Source organism: Microcaecilia unicolor, chromosome 3 (genome assembly GCF_901765095.1).
Source record: "Microcaecilia unicolor chromosome 3, aMicUni1.1, whole genome shotgun sequence".
In the NCBI taxonomy this organism is placed as follows: Eukaryota; Metazoa; Chordata; class Amphibia; order Gymnophiona; family Siphonopidae; genus Microcaecilia; species Microcaecilia unicolor.
The window spans coordinates 243553749-243570826 of record NC_044033.1 but is presented as its reverse complement, the minus strand read 5'-3'; the positions used below and the strand labels follow the sequence as shown (position 1 = coordinate 243570826).

General features: G+C 46.3%; 1 protein-coding gene across 1 annotated transcript in view; it reads left to right on the top strand.

Moving 5' to 3' along the window:
• LOC115464537 (zinc finger protein 845-like) overlaps nt 1–16438 on the top strand; it is a 924208-nt gene extending 907770 nt beyond the window's left edge. The window contains exons 11-14 of the mRNA XM_030194903.1: nt 1183–1296; nt 5468–5575; nt 12748–12855; nt 13953–16438. Coding sequence (XP_030050763.1) covers nt 1183–1296; nt 5468–5575; nt 12748–12855; nt 13953–15679 — 2057 coding nt within the window. The 3' untranslated portion in view covers nt 15680–16438. The remainder of the gene's footprint in view (nt 1–1182; nt 1297–5467; nt 5576–12747; nt 12856–13952) is intronic.
• The last annotated feature ends 640 nt before the right edge of the window (nt 16439–17078 follow it).

Sequence of the window (17078 nt, the reverse complement as noted above, 5' to 3'; positions counted from 1 at the left end):
CCTTTTTCTATACAGACAGCCAAACAGCAGAAGCGATCCAAGGAAGGACAAACACAGCAAGAGTCAACTGTAATGGAAACAGGACCCAACCTGGCCAAGTTGACACTTGGTGGTTACTGACTTTTGGAATTGGACCAGAGCTTTTTCTATGCAGATGCTGTTGGCTGCATTCTTTTACTTTTGACATTGGACCTCCCTTTTCTTTTAAATGCAGGTATTGCAGTACATGCTTTGAATCTGTGAATGTGTTGTGGAAACCTGTATGACCCCTGCCGAAGGTTTTCCCCAAACTTGGCCAGGTTGAGTCCTGTGTCTATTAAAGTTGACATTTGGATAAACTCTGTGTTTGTCCTTGGATCACTGCTGCTGTTTGGTTGGCTGTTCTACTGTTTCCTATTTATTTCTGTTTCCCTTTTTAGTACAACAAAAATTTGTTACTGAAGACAAGAGGGAGGATTTGCCTCTCAGATTTCTTGCAGAGAACTGCAACTTCTGTGTTAAGGGCCTGACATGTCAGCTGTACATTAGTCACCTGTACTGTGCAATGTGTTACCCCCTTTAGATAGTAACCAGATGTCACAGAGAAGATTGACACCTGTAGTGCCTCCACCTAGGGGGTCAGGAATAGAAATGCCTGTACCAGCAAACCTCCAGTGTTTAATCTTAATGAAGTGACAGGCTGCAACTCCCTCCTCTCTCCCAACAAAATACACAGCCAAAGATAAATATATATGCTCACCTCCCTGCAGACACTCACACACTGCTCCATCAGAACAAAACACAGGGAGAAACTCCCCAGGGATTCTAGAAATACAATTTACTACTACTACTACTTATCATTTCTATAGCGCTATTAGACGTACGCAGCGCTGTACACTTGAACATGTCATTTTCCTACTTCTTATTGACAGGTTATTCGATTGTTAATCCTGATGTTATATTCAAGATTAAAAAGGAAGATGAGAAATACTTCACTCAACACGTTGAGCAGGAGGGAAAAGAAAACCTGAGTGACCCCACCAAGAGTAAGCAAATGGTTTTTGATTTAAAGGGCTCCACATTTTCAGATCACAGGAAATAGGACATTCACTTCACATTTTTGGAGACTTACAATCTGTTTCCTAATTTAATATTATCTGATCTTTGGTGAATCATTTTAGATGTGGTTTTTTTTTATAACAGGCCTTCCGATTGTAACATCTGTATTCTCACTGAGTGTTAAACAAGAGGAAGATCTCCCCCTCATGGATCATCTTGAATCAGAGATGTCCGAACAGACTCACCCTTCTGTAACAAGTAAGTTTAAAATTCCTCCTGGACACATTTACTAAGGACAGCCTGGACCATTTAGGAATTGAGCACTGGTGGGATAAGAGGCCGTCATCCTTTCTCCTCCTCCCACTGTCTCTTTCCCTACTTTGGATAGAATAAGCTTCCTGTGGAGGCGGAGGAGGCACCTGGTGGAGGTGGGAGTCCTGAGGACTAGGATTAAATCTCTCCACCAACCCATTAGTTTCAGGTAGAGCCATTGTCCACAAGGCCAGCCACCTGGTTCTGATTCATAGTTACTGGGGTGCTGTAGTGTTGTGGAAACTCATCTGCTTCCTTACTTTGATGACTGAGCAGTAACTTTCTGTGTGGCACCAACTGCGTGAGCCTCCTTCGTGGGACTGGAGCCACCCACATAAGCCCCCATGCTTGGAGTTATCTGGGCAGTCTGTTTTGAAATGTCCTGTACACTCACACTGATAACAAGGACACTCATGCCTAAAGTCTTTTGGGGAGCACTGGAGGGTTTACTGACAGTCTCTGAGGTTACAGGGATATTTGGCTTGGGGCCCTGGCTGCTGCGGATAAGGACGGCTTCTCTTTGCCAACCAGGTACGGTTAGCCAAAAAGATGTCAACCAACTCAGCCGCCTTCTCTGGGGTATGGGGCTGGTGATTTTGAACATGTTCCCTCACCTCTGGACAACAACGCTGAAGAAACTGCTCCAGGACCAGCAGGTTTTGGCAGTCCTCCAGGGTTTTAATCTCAGCTCCACTGAGCCACCGCTGATGCTGGTATCTTAGCTGAATCACAAACTCGCTGTGAGTATCATCTGCCCCCTTTGCAAAGTCCGGAACTTTACTCTGTAGATCGCTGGGGTAGTAGCATAACGGTTCAACAAAGCTTTGCGGAGCTCCTCAAACTGGGAGCACGTCTCCATGGACAGTCCCTGGAATGCCTCAAATGCTCTACCAGTGAGCTTTCCTCCCAAATAGCACACCCAGTCTTTCTGAGGAATCTAATTGAGGTGGCAAATCTTTTCAAAAGCAGTTAGATAGCCATCAGTTTCACCTTGGGCATCATCAAACTGCGTAAACAAGTTGGGCCCAATCCGGGCTGTGGATCCTATCTCTGGCCTTGGCACGGAGGTTGGGCTGGAGCTTTGGATACGAGGCATTTCCATCTCCAGTTTCATTTCCTGTAGTTGGAATTCCCACTTCTCATGCTGCTGTTCCCCGTACCTCTCACCGCTATTAGTCCAGCCGCTGTCACTTTACCATGTAGATCTGCCAGATCTCAATTGGTGTGGCATTTGACCCTGCCTACAAGTGGTCTCTGATCTCCCCTCAGAAGAACTCTGCGCAAGTCATCCAGTCACTCTTGTGTTAGCTTAGGTATATCCGGTGTCTGAGGGCTGCTGCCAGTCGCCATCAGCACGCTGCTAATCTCCTAACACTACCATAAAATACTGAACGGGAAAGGGACCTTTTTTTTTTTTTTTTATTTATTGGTTTATCATTTCTTACACGATTAACATGCAATTGAAACACATTGTATGACTTGGATACAAAAAAAACAAAAAACAAAAACATTTGTTATAAGTTCTGAAATTACGGGTGCATATACTGAACCCATTAGGAAAAACAAGTTATACAATTCTTTAGACCACAATTAAAATTAAGGGGGGGGGGGAGTGATTTAGATAATAGGAGATCATAAGGAAAAAAAAACAAAGTATATGGCCTGGCCTTAATATATTCCCTTATATCTTTAATAATCAGGTGACATCATCACTTACTCTTTAGGTCTAATGGCTACTTTTTTCATTTCCAAAAATGCTTTAAGATGTTCTGGCTCAAAAAAAGTATATTGTATACCCATATATTTAATCAGACATTTACATGGGTATGCAAGCAAATATGTTGCCCCCAAAGCTCGGGTCTCCTCTCTGTACAGCAAGAATGTTTTCCTTCTATCTTGAGTTGTTTTACAGACATCGGGATATACCCATACTCTTTGACCACAAAAAGTTTTCAAGGAATTCTTAAAATATAGTTTCAGCACTGAATTCAAATCCTGTTCGAAAACAAATGAAACCAAAAGAGTTCTACGTTGTTCTATTTCAGATAGAGATGTTTCTAATATTAACGATATATCCAACAGATCCCGTGGGTTTTGTTGATCAGAAGGTAAATTCCTTGAATTAACAATTTTATTACCACTATCACCAGGTTCAGCTTGCTGTGGAATTGGTAAATAATAAGTTTTATTTAAAGGAGGAATAGCTGAATCCGGATACAGCAGAATTTCTTGTAGGTATTTTTTGAATAGTTCAGTAGAACTCAGTTCTTTAATCCATGGAAAATTTAATATTCTTAAATTCAGTCTTCTGTTGAAATTTTCCATTTGTTCTATTTTTTCTGTGTATAGTCATTTTATCTGTTATCAGAGATTCAGTCACTGTTTTTAATGATTTTACTTCTTGCTGAAACTGTTCAATTTGAAGGGCTGTCTCCTGCTTAGTCTTTTCTAAAGAAGAAGTCAATTAATCAATTTTACTCGCTAGCTTAGAGGTATCCCAAGCAGATTTTAATACAGTCTGATTCAAGCCCTGAAGTGCCTTCCATATCGCCTGTAGGGTAATATCCGCGGGAGGAAATTCCTCCAAAGTTGTTTCCTCAGTGCTCCAGGCAGGGTTAACGCCATCCGAGGTTTGGCCTTTGACGACTTCCGTACTGGCCTGAACCTCCTCACTCTGTCCCATGAGTGCGGGACACGGAAGTCGATTATCTGGCGGCGAAAGAGATGTTTCTAACTCCGAAAGGGCCATAGCTCCTCCTACGGCCCTCAAATCAGATTCGTTCGTCTTTGCAATGGGAATAAGCGTTGCAAATCGATCTAGTGTTTGTTGGGACGGGGAGGAAGTTCATGCCATTGGCGTCTGGCATTTCACTATCCCCTTCCTTTTAGTATGAGGCATCTTTGACTCTTCTCTCTCCTTCTCTGCTCATATCCAGCAGATTGCCAAGACCTGTCGTTTCTTTCTTTACAACATCCGTAAAATCCGCCCCTTTCTTTCCGAGCACTCTACCAAAACCCTCATCCACACCCTTGTCACCTCTCGTTTAGACTACTGCAATCTGCTTCTTGCTGGCCTCCCACTTAGTCACCTCTCCCCTCTCCAGTCGGTTCAAAACTCTGCTGCCCGTCTCATCTTCCGCCAGGGTCGCTTTACTCATACTACCCCTCTCCTCAAGACCCTTCACTGGCTCCCTATCCGTTTTCGCATCCTGTTCAAACTTCTTCTACTAACCTATATATGTATTCACTCTGCTGCTCCCCAGTATCTCTCCACACTCGTCCTTCCCTACACCCCTTCCCGTGCACTCCGCTCCATGGATAAATCCTTCTTATCTGTTCCCTTCTCCACTACTGCCAACTCCAGACTTCGCGCCTTCTGTCTCGCTGCACCCTACGCCTGGAATAAACTTCCTGAGCCCCTACGTCTTGCCCCATCCTTGGCCACCTTTAAATCTAGACTAAAAAGCCCACCTCTTTAACATTGCTTTTGACTCGTAACCACTTGTAACCACTCGCCTCCACCTACCCTCCTCTCTTCCTTCCCGTTCACATTAATTGATTTGATTTGCTTACTTTATTTATTTTTTGTCTATTAGATTGTAAGCTCTTTGAGCAGGGACTGTCTTTCTTCTATGTTTGTGCAGCGCTGCGTATGCCTTGTAGCGCTATAGAAATGCTAAATAGTAGTAGTAGTAGTAGATGAAGAATAACCTGAGCCAACAGGGAAAAAAAAAATAAAACTCCTGATGACAGAAATTTTCATTATGTTTATTCAGTTTCAGTATCCACCACAGAGCTGTTTGTAGCTCTCGAGGAAAGGAGTTGTCTACCATAGTATTAAAATGATCATGGAATTGCTAGAATATATTTCTGATGATGATCAGTACGGCAGCACCGCAAAGCTGTTTATAGCTCTTGAGGAAAGGAGCTGCCCACCATAGTATTAAAATGATCATGAAAGTGCTAGAATATATTTCTGATGATTATTAGTATAGCAGCACCCCTCTTAGCTCTGTTCTGATGGCACTGCCTATGAAAACAGTATAATTCTGAGCACTTACACAGGCTATTCAGTAACTTGTTTTAAATATATTTTATTGTCTTTTTTCTATATTAGGCTTCTACAATGTCAAGCCTGATGTTTTAATCCGATTTGAGCAAGAGGGATTTGGGATTGAACCTCAGGAATCGGAGGAAAGAGGAAATCTGACCACCACAGGCACATGTGAGGAATTCCATGAAGCATATGATGTAGCTTGAATTAAAGCTAGTAGTGAGGCGATACAGAGTTTTCTTACATGAAAATGATTCATTTGGACCAGGCACCATGAGAATGAGGTTTCTAATCACGGCCCCTGCTTCTGAGCTTTGCTTTGTGGATAATGTGTTTCATTGTTCTACTTCCTTTCTTTCTCATTTTCTCCTTTCATTATCTGATCTGCCTTTTTTTCTTCTTTTTTTTTTGCCTTTCGTTTCTTTTCTTACTCTTATTCCATATCATCATGCTGATCAATCCATAGACTGGTGGGTTGTGTCCATCTACCAGCAGGTGGAGATAGAGAGCAAGCCTTTTGCCTCCCTATATGTGGTCATGTGCTGCCGGAAACTCCTCAGTATGCTCTCTATCTCAGCAGGTGATGGTCACACACAGCAGCAGCTCTGGCTAGGTCTCCAAGCCTAATTCTTAGGTTTTGTTGAGTATCTGGGGTTGAGGGCTCTTCTTGAGCAAGTACAAACCTGGTGGTGCCAGGTCCCTCCTTTTCTCCCCCCTCCCGCTGGCTCCGTTAAAAAAAAAAAAAATTTGGACGTCCTTTAAGGGCGTTTATTTCAACGTTTATATCAGCGTTTATTGCAGCTGCACACTGGGACACCAGTTCGTTACAGCGAGGAGCAAGGAGCAGGTAATTTTTACCTTTTGTAGCGGGCAGGGGATTCCCCGATCGGTCTCCACGTGGCTTATGGCGTCGGAGGGCGAAGGCGCGAAGAATCCCTCCCCGGACTGTGTGTGCGCGTCTAGCGGGGATGCGGGGGTTTCAAAGCCTGAATCGCCTTTTTTGGGCGTCAGTTTGGAGTCCGGTCAGTGTCCCGGTTCTTCCTCCGGTGCGGCGGTTTTTCCCGCCATAAGCGCCCATCCCCCGCTGCTCCCCCCCCCCCCCCCCCCCCCATTTTGGCCAGCCACTCTGCTCGGACGGCTTCTTCTTGGGCCGCCTTCGAGGTGGGAGACGTTAATGCTATGGTCACCCTTGATTCGGGCGACGGCAAGAAAGCGGCAAAAGTTAAGCGTCGTTCTTCCCGCACGGCTCCTTGAAGTTTCGCGCCGGACGCCATTTTGGATGCGCAGCATGTTTCTCCCCCGCTCTTGCGAGCGCCGGTTGAGGGTGCGTCTAGGGCAGTGGCCCAGGCTGCAGAAGTGCACAGTCTGGGGGGTTTCTCCCCTGAGTTCATTTTGCTGTTGCATCGGGCTTTTCTTATGCAAAACGCTGCCCCTGCTCCCCTGTCTGATAAAGGGGTTGAGGCCTCCGGAAGCAAGCGCCCTCGGGTGGATTTCCAGGCCCTAGAGGACTCTGTCTCCTCTGATGTAGATGAGGGCAACGTATCTGAGTTCTCCCAACGGTCCTTTGGGGATTCCTTGGAGGAGACGGATTCCCGCTCGGATGGAGCGGATGACCCCTCTGCAGCGCGGATCTTTCGCTCAGAGGATTTGCCCAACCTGTTAGTTCAGGCCATGAGCATTTTGAAGATTTCCTCTCCGGAGGACGTCTCTCCCTCAGCCTCTGCTGGTTCTGCCATTATGCTAGGGACGAAGCGCCCGCCTAGAACCTTCCACGTGCATGAGGCCATGCGCACCTTGATTTCGGCTCAATGGGATGTCCCAGAAGCGAGCCTCAAAGTGGCTAGGGCTAGGTCCCGCCTCTATCCTCTGCCTGAAGGCAAACGGGAGGCCTTTCTTTGGCCTACCGTGGATTCCTTAATCACTGCGGTGACTAAGAAAACGGCGTTGCCGGTGGAAGGTGGCACAGCCCTAAAGGACACCCAAGACAGAAGATTGGAGGCTGCTTTAAGTTTGCAGGCCTCAGTTTGCGGCTCCTATGTGGCCAGGGCGTGCCTGACGATTGTGCAGCGGGCTTCCCCCTCGGATCCTTCCTTGAGGGCTGATTGGCCAGCCCTGGAATCGGGCTTGGCCTACTTGGCAGACTTGCTGTATGATGTCTTGAGAGCCTCAGCTAAAGGTATGGCTCAGACAGTCTCTGCTCGGCGCTGGCTTTGGCTGAAGCATTGGTCTGCTGACCACACCTCTAAGTCTCGCCTGGCTAAGTTGCCTTTTAAAGGCAAGCTGCTCTTTGGGGTCGAGCTGGACAAGATTGTGACCGATCTTGGCACGTCCAAGGGCAAGAGGTTACCGGAGGTCAGGGCTCGGGCCGGTGGTGCCAGCCCCGGTTCCTCCAAAGGACGGTTTCAGGAAGCCCGGGCAAGTCGGGCTTCTCTGCCCCCTCTTCCTTCAAGAGGAACTTCTCCCCCAAGCAGCATTCCTTTCGCAGAGACGGCCGTCCCAGAGGTGCGTCCTCCGGTCCTCCCCCAGGGTCTCGTACCCAATGACGGGGCCCTGGTCCATGGCCCAGAGCAGATTGGAGGACGCCTATCCTGGTTTCTGGGCTAGTGGACCAGGGTAACTTCAGACGCTTGGGTGCTGGAAGTCATCAGAGACGGCTACAAGCTAGAGTTCTGCTGACCCTTAAGAGACGGGTTTGTGCACTCTCCCTGCAAGTCTCTGGTCAAAGCTGTGGCAGTGCAGCAGATGTTGGACAATCTGATCCGCCTGGGTGCGGTCGTTCCGGTGCCAGAAGATCAGCTTGGCAAGGGACGTTACTCCATTTACTTTGTGGTACCAAAGAAAGGTTCTGTGCGGCCTATCCTCGACCTCAAAGGGATCAATCGGGCCTTGAAAGTTCGACACTTCTGAATGGAGACTCTCCACTCTGTTATAGCGGCAGTGAAGGCAGGAGAGTTCCTGGCATCCTTGAACATCAAGGAAGCTTACTTGCATATTCCCATCTGGCCTCCTCATCAACGCTTTCTGCGTTTTGCAGTCTTGGGCCGACACTTCCAGTTCAGAGCCCTCCCGTTCAGGTTGGCTACTGCTCCGCGGACCTTCTCCAAAGTAATGGTGGTCATTGCGGCCTTCTTACAAAAGGAAGGAGTACAAGTCAATCCTTATCTGGACGACTGGTTGATCCGAGCCCCCTCTTATGCAGAGTGCGGCAGAGCTGTAGACCGGGTGATTGCTCTTTTGAGCTCCCTGGGGTGGATCATCAACTGGGAGAAAAGCCAGCTGCGCCCGACTCAGTCCCTGAAGTATCTGGGAGTTCGTTTCGACACCCAAGTGAGCAGAGTGTTCCTGCCAGACAATCGGATTGTCAAGCTTCAGGCTCAGGTGGACCAGTTCCTAGTAGCCTCTCCTCTTTGGGCTTGGGACTATGTGCAACTGTTGGGCTCTATGACGGCCACGATGGAAGTAGTGCCCTGGGCCAGGGCCCATATGGGACCTCTACAGCTCTCTCTGCTGCAGCGATGGACTCCAGTGTTGGAGGATTACGCTGTGTGCCTTCCCTTGGATCCAGCGGTGTGCAAGGCGCTGAGCTGGTGGCTGAGGACAGACAAGCTGTCCGCAGGAATGCCTCTTTTGATCCCGGAGTGGGTTGTCGTCACGACAGACGCCTCTTTGACGGGCTGGGGAGCCCACTGCTTGGGAAGGACAGCGCAGGGACTCTGGTTTCCTGCAGAGGCAAAGTGGTCTATCAACCTCCTGGAACTCAGAGCCATTCGGTTGGCACTTTTGGAGTTTCTCCCGGTACTGACGGTGAAGCCAGTACGGGTCCTGTCGGACAATGCCACGGCTGTGGCCTATGTCAATCGCCAGGGAGGTACCAAGAGCGCCCCTCTAGCCAAGGAGGCCATGAAGCTTTGCCAGTGGGCAGAAGCGAACCTGGAACAGCTGTCGGCGGCCCACATTGCGGGAGTCATGAATGTCAAGGCGGACTTTCTCAGTCACCATACCTTTGAATCCCGGAGAGTGGCAGCTATCGGCTCAGGCGTTCTTGGACATCACGAAGCGCTGGGGCCAGCCGAGCATAGATCTGATGGCGTCATCGGCCAATTGCCAAGTGCCGCGCTTTTCAGCAGAGGACGGGATCCTCGCTCTTTGGGAGTAGATGCTCTTCTCCAACGGTGGCCGACACAGGAGCTTCTCTATGTGTTCCCGCCCTGGCCCATGTTGGGCAGGGTGCTAGACCGGGTGGCAAAGCATCTGGGTCGGATAATCCTGGTATGTCCAGACTGGCCCAGACGTCCCTGGTATGCGGACTTGATCAGGCTCTCGGTGGACGGCCCTCTGTGGCTGACAGCGGAGCAGGGCCTGTTGCATTAGGGTCCCGTGGTGATGGAGGATCCCTCCCCCTTTGGTCTTACGGCCTGGCTATTGAGCGGCAGCGTCTGAGGAAGAAGGGCTTCTCAGACAAGGTCATCGCCACTATGCTGAGAGCGAGGGAGCGCTCTACTTCTACTGCTTACGCCAGGGTTTGGCGTACCTTTGCATCGTGGTGTGAGGCAGGCTCTCTTTCTCCCTTCACTGCTCCAATTTCTTCAGTGTTGGCGTTCCTGCAAGAAGGTCTGGAGAAAGGCCTGTCGCTCAGTTCCCGTAAAGTCCAGGTAGCAGCTCTGGCTTGCTTCAGGGGTCGCCTGAAGGGTGCTTCCCTGGCCTCGCAGCCAGATGTGGTGCGCTTTCTCAAGGGAGTTAATCACCTACTCCCTCCTCTGCACTCGGTGGTGCCTGCGTGGAATCTCAATCTAGTGCTAAGAGCCTTACAGAAGCCGCCTTTTGAACCCTTGTCAAGGGCATCTCCGAAAGACCTGACGTTGAAAGCAGTCTTTTTGGTGGCTATCATTTCAGCCAGACGAGTTTCCGAGCTCCAGGGAACCCTTCCTGCAGTTCACTGAAGCAGGAGTGTCTATTCGCACGGTGCCTTCCTTCCTGCCCAAGATTGTTTCTCGTTTCCATGTGAATCAGCAGCTCTGCCTACCCTCCTTTCGTAGGGAGGACTACCCAGAGGAGTACTCTGCTCTCAAATATCTGGATGTGAGATGAGTCATCATCAGATACTTGGAAGTGACCAATGATTTCCGGAAGTCGGATCATCTGTTTGTGCTGTTCGCAGGTCCTCGTAAGGGTCTGCAGGCATCCAAGCCTACAGTGGCACAATGGGTCAAGGAAACCATTGCAGCGGCTTATGTGGCCGCGGGGAAGATGCCGCCTATCCAGCTGAAGGCTCACTCCACTAGAGCACAGGCGGCCTCGATGGCAGAGGCCGGGTCCGTCTCCTTGGAAGAGATTTGTAAGGCGGCAACTTGGGCATCGGCTCATACCTTCTCCCGTCATTACCGCTTGGCTGTGGCTGCTCGGGCGGAAGGCCCGGTTTGGAGCTTCAGTGTTGCGGTCAGGGATTTCTATGTCCCGCCCTGGGTGAGTACTGCTTCGGTACATCCCACCAGTCTATGGATTGATCAGCATGATGATATGGAAGGTAAAATTATGTATCATACCTGATAATTTTCTTTCCATTAATCATAGCTGATCAATCCATAGCCCCTCCCAGATATCTGTACTGTTTATATTCTGGTTGCATTTCAGTTTCAAGTTTAGTCTTCAGTTCCTGTTCAGGAGGATCCTCGTGTTCAAGTTTTTTCGATTGAATTCTTCTGGAGTTGAGACGATTTTGTGTTACAGTGAGCTGCTGCATTCCTCTCCCCTCCGTTTTACGGGGCTGGATTGAGACCTAAACGGCGCTCCCTCCCGCTTCGTGCAACAGTAGGATAGCATTATATCCCTCCCGCTTCGGCGGTGTTAGGGTCAGCCAGCTCCTCCCACAGTTGCGGTCACAGGATAAGCCAGATCCCCCCGCATCGGCGGGTTTGGTGTCCCTCCCCCGCTCCGCGGGGATGAGCTGGACGGATTCCCCTCCCCCACTTGTGTGGGAATGAGCTGGGTTGATTCCCTTCCCCCGTTTCGGCGGTGGTGAGCTGGGCAGAGTGTCCCTTTGTGGGTGTAATTCTCTAAGTGCTGAGTCCTGCGGATGGAGCTTTGATATCGACATACTGAGGAGTTTCCGGCAGCACATGACCACATATAGGGAGGCAAAAGGATTGCTCTCTATCTCCACCTGCTGGTAGATGGACACAACCCACCAGTCTATGGATTGATCAGCTATGATTAATGGAAAGAAAATTATCAGGTATGATACATAATTTTACCTTCTTACCCATTAGTTTCCCTGTGGCTGTCTCTCTTCCCGTTCTTTATCAGTTTTAATAATCTTTTTTTTTAATATCTCTCATTATTTATAACCTATCTCAGTGCCACTCCATGATGCTGAACTTTCGTCCCACCCAGCAAGTTGTGGGTTTTATTCTCTTTGCGCCACACAGCGCTGCTAGATGGAGAGAGGCAGGCAGGATGGTTGTACTGGAAGATGCTGGAGGAAAGGAGGAAAGATCACCTCCACTGGGATCAGCAGGAAGGATGGTCAAATTTACAGCAGTAGCAGATGGGAGTGAGGCAGAATAGCTCAACATGACATTGGCAGGATGGATGGATGAAGAAGGGAAAAGCAAAGTGAACCCTCCCCTTCAATGTAAGCAAGGGATAGAAGCAGTTAGACCCCCAGAGGAAGCTGCAGGAAGGGAAAGGAAAGGTGATCACTAGTATCCATATTTGGAGAGAGGAAGTTTGAATTTGTCTTAAGGGAGGTAACTGAGGTGGAGCAATATGGGAATGTGGGCCGGTGGTGATGGGAGCAAACGGAGAGGGACCATCTGGGCAAGGGGAGAAAAGGTTGGGGCAATCGATGGTAAAAAAGAAAAAAAAGAGTATAAGTAACAAAATAGAGCAGGGAGGCAGGAGTCGCATGACCTGCTCCTTCGGCGTGCACCTGCAGTGCAAGCACCTTGCACCAAGTGAGATGAAATCAGCACAGGAGGGTGACGTCACCTTGTACCAATTACAGTGAGAGTACAGGAAAATCAGGCAAAGTGCAATAGTAAAACCTGTAATGACAGAGAGACAGACAGTATAAGGAGAACAATATTGGACATTAATAGCAATAACAACAACAGGAAGACTTGCATTGATGGCCCCAACTTGGAGAGAGGTGAGATTGTATAATAAAGGGATTATTATGTCACAGTTTTCATTACCATAGTACCTGTCTGTGTTGAAGGTCATGGTTTCTTTTCAGAACTACAGAGGGTCCTTCCACCAGGATACTTATATTTTCAAAGCTCATAAAATTCTCATCAGTTTTAGCCAAAAGTTGCTTTTCTTTAATTTTTCTACTCCTTTTACAGGCAGCCAAAATTACACTGCTGAGCCCACAGTAGAGATTCAGAAAATGGAAGAGGATCCTGTCAGCAACCAGCTGGAATGTAGAGAGGAAGATACTGATACCAGAAGCAGTGAGCCAAGAATTCCTTTATAATAAAATCCTTCCTTTGTTGCGTGGAGAATTTCTGCATTTTTCACTAGAGGCCAACCACATTTTGGTTTCAGTTTCTGCTTTTTTGGCCTAGTGAGTTCGATTCCCTCTGCAGCTCCTTGTGACTCTGGGCAAGTCACTTAACCATTGCCCCTGGTACAAAATAAGTACCTGAATATATGTAAACCGCTTTGAATGTAGTTGCAAAAACCTCAGAAAGGCGGTATATCAAGTCCCCTTTCCCTTTTACGCCAAACCAGCCTGAAATATGTGGTTGACCTAGTTTCAGGAGAAAATGCCAGTGCTGTGTAGCCTCCACTCCCTCCCTGCTCCCCCCAACCAGAAAGACCCCCTTTCCAGACCCAGCCATCAGTGGCAGCTCCCCTCTCAGTTGTTGGTGCTAATGGGGACAGGAGTGGTGCCCACACCTGCCCCTGCATCAAAATGGCTGCCAGGACTTCGAGCAGCAGTCATTTAGAGATTGGAGTTGGCAAGGGCAGGAGCAAAGCTGGTCCCAGCAGCCATTTTTACACAGCCACTGATGGGGACTGCTCCTAGCCTTCTGCCCCCAGGAGGGGGGGCTTTTCTGGTTGGGAAGGGAGAGGAGCAAAGCTATTTTCATTTTTAGCTTCAGTATCGGCCAACACAGAGTAGCCAATTTTGGCCACAGATTCAGTTTCAGTCGGGCTGTAATTTTCACATGAATGTTGAATATTACTAGTGATTTTCAGTTACATTTTTTTTTCTTAGTAATTACAATTCAGTTCTCTTAAGCCACCAGGTGTGAGGTTTGGGTCTCCAGCAGGGTGTTCAGAGTTTTTAGTCAGTGAATATAATCAGAGTTAAGGGAATCACTGCTGAGAATGGAGTGAGGATGAGATGTCAAGAGCCAGCAGATGAGATCAAGATTGTCTGTCTGTTTCTGTCTGTTCATGTGTCAATGCCCACTTGCACCTGTCTACAAGAAGCACCTTTTCCTGTTATGTGACATGAGCCTTAGCCAAGCAAATGACATGTATATATGTTTTACTCAGTGGCTGTATAATTTATATACATACTCTCATTTTTATCCTATAGATGATGGGCAGCAGTGGGAAGAATGGAAAAACAAAGACAGCCCAGATCCTTCAGTTGATCATCTGGAAGGTATAGAACAAGAAAGGAATTCCACCCACTGTGCAAATCTCAAGCCAAATCAAAGACCCCCTAGAGAAACACTTCTTCAGAGCACCGTATTCAAGGAAAGGTTTATTGGGAAGTCAGACCTGACACGGCAAAAAGAAATTTACAGAGAAAACAAGTCATTCCATTGTACTGAATCTGTAAAATATTTTACTTCTTCTGTATATGATCGTCAGATATGTGACCTGAAAAGATATGAATTAATCAACACAAGCAAGAAACAAGTACATATAATGAACCGCAAGGGTGCGAAACTATTGAAATGTTCAGTATGTGATAAACATTACAGTCAAAATTACCTTAGAATACATGAAAGAATCCACACTGGACAAAAACCTTTTAAATGTTCTGAATGTGATAAATGTTTCCTCTCCAAATCAACTTTACAAAAGCATGAAAGACTCCACACTGGAGAGAAACGATTTAGATGTTCTGAATGTGATAAAAGCTTCCATCAGCAATATAAACTCATAATTCATGAAAGAACCCACACTGGAGAAAAACCCTTTAAATGTTCTGAATGTGATAAAAGCTTCAATGAAAAAAGTAATCTCAGAAGTCATGAAAGACTCCACACTGGAGAGAAACCATTTAAGTGTTCTGAATGTGACAAAAGATTCACTCGAAAAAATCATCTCAGAATACATGAAAGCATCCATACTGGAGGAAAACTATATAAATATCCTGAATGTGATAAAAGCTTCCATCAAGGATATAGACTCCTAATTCATGAAAGAATTGACACTGCAGAAAAACTTTTTAAATGGCCTGAATGTGATAAGAGCTTCACTGAAAAAAGTGATCTTGGAATTTATGAAAGAATCCACTTAGAAGAAAAGCCTTTTAAATGTTCTGAATGTACTAAAAGCTTCACTCAAAAACATCGCCTCAAAATTCATGAAAGACTCCACACTGGAGAGAAACCATTTAAATGTCCTGAGTGTGATAAACGGTTCAATTTCAAATCGGATCTGAGAAAACATGAAAGAATCCACACTGGAGAAAAACGTTTTAAATGTTCTGAATGTGATAAAAGATTCAGTCGAAAAGAGACTCTAAGAAACCATGAAAAAATCCACACTGGAAAAAAACATTTTAAATGTTCTGAATGTGATAAAAGGTTCAACTGGAAAGGGACACTGAGAAATCATGAAAGAATCCACACTGGAGAGAAACTATTTAAATGTTCTGAATGTAATAAAATCTTCACTCAAAAATATAACCTCAGAATACATGAAAGAATACACACTGGAGAAAAACCTTTTAAATGTTCTGAATGTGATAAAAGCTTCAATCGAAAATATAATCTCAGAATACATGAAAGAATCCACACTGGAGGGAAACTATATAAATGTCCTGAATGTGATAAAAGATTCACTCGAATGTATGACCTCAGAATGCATGAAAGAGCCCATACTGGAGAAAACCCTTTTAAATGTCCTGAATGTGATAAAAGTTTCACTCGAAGGTATGACTTCAGAATGCATGAAAGAAGCCACACTGGAGAGAAACCTTTTCAGTGTTCTAAATGTAATAAAAGCTTCAGTCGTAAAGATAATCTCAGAATTCATGAAGCAGTCCACATTAAGAATAAACAAATGACAGGTTCATTAGTACAGTGAGAAACACAACCATTCATGGAACAAAACTGGACATAAAAAAGGTTTAAATTTGCCTCTCCTTAAGCATAGGTTGAGCAATTGATAATTACAGTCCAGGACAGTGTATTAGAAACAAGATGATTCATAGTAAGCATAGAAAAAACTAGTAAGACTTCTGTAGATTCTACAAGAAAGAGTTTTTGAAAGAGTTCCTCATCTTATAGCTGGGTTCAAAGGTCTGATGGCTGAAAGTTTCTATACAGAAAGGCGTAATAAAGTGGCATGTCTCATCCATTAAAAACTTTAGAAATATTACAACATTGCTGGAGAATGAAGAGGTTATCAGCACCTGGCTCATCCCCATTCCAACTGATATAAAGCTGGATGTAAAGAAACTGGACATAGTTCTAAAAGAGAAAAACACCAGAATAGCATTGATCAATCAGTCCAAAGGGATTGCTCTAAATTGCATGGAGAGGTAGAAAATCTTCAAGTTCCAAGAAATGCAATCTGAAAAAAAGATAATGTGCATGCCACAGGCTTCATTACATGGAATTTTCAAGCACACCCCTATACTTGTTACAGTTAGGGCTGCAAGTTAATTGCAGTTAACTCTGTAATTAATTAAGGACTATCATGCAAGATTTGTGGTTGGAGGTCATGAGACTGGTTTTGCAGGAACAAGTAAAGCCAGATGTTTTTAAATAAGGGGGGCAGCGACAGAGATAGCAGATGTGAGAATGGTCACATACACACAGTTAGTTAAAGGTATATAAACAATGGTTTGTTACTTCAGAAACAGGAAATTTGCTTGCACAGAGTAGTGCTTTGCTTCCGGGCTGGTAGATCGTGACATCATCAGTGAGGGGACTCATATGGAACGATGGGACATTCAAGCAGTGTCTTTGCAACAGAGGTCTTCTAGTGAGTTCTAATGTTTGTGTGTGTGTGTTGCACTTCAGCTTGTTCCTACCTTGTCTCTAGCCTTGTTTCCAACAGTGGCCAAGCCTTGTCTCTAGCCTTGTCTCCAGCCGTACCTCCAGCCTTGCCTCTGATTTTTCTTTTTTTTTAGTAGCCATACTGGGTCAGTCCAATGGTCCATCTAGCCCAGTATCCTGTTTCCAGCAGTGGCCAAGCCAGATCACAAGTACCTGGCAGAAACCCAAATCGTGGCAGTGCTCCATGCCACAAATCCCAGGACAACCAGTTGCCTCCCCATGCCTGTCTCAATAGCAGACTATGGACTTTTCCTCCAGGAAGTTGTCCAAACCTTTTTCAAACCCAGATACTCTAACCGCTGTTACCACATCCTCCGGCAAAGAGTTCCACTGCTTAACTATTCGTTGAGTGAAAAAATATTTCCTCATGTTTGTTATAAAAGTGTTTCCATATAACCTTCTCGAGTGTCCCCTACTCTTTG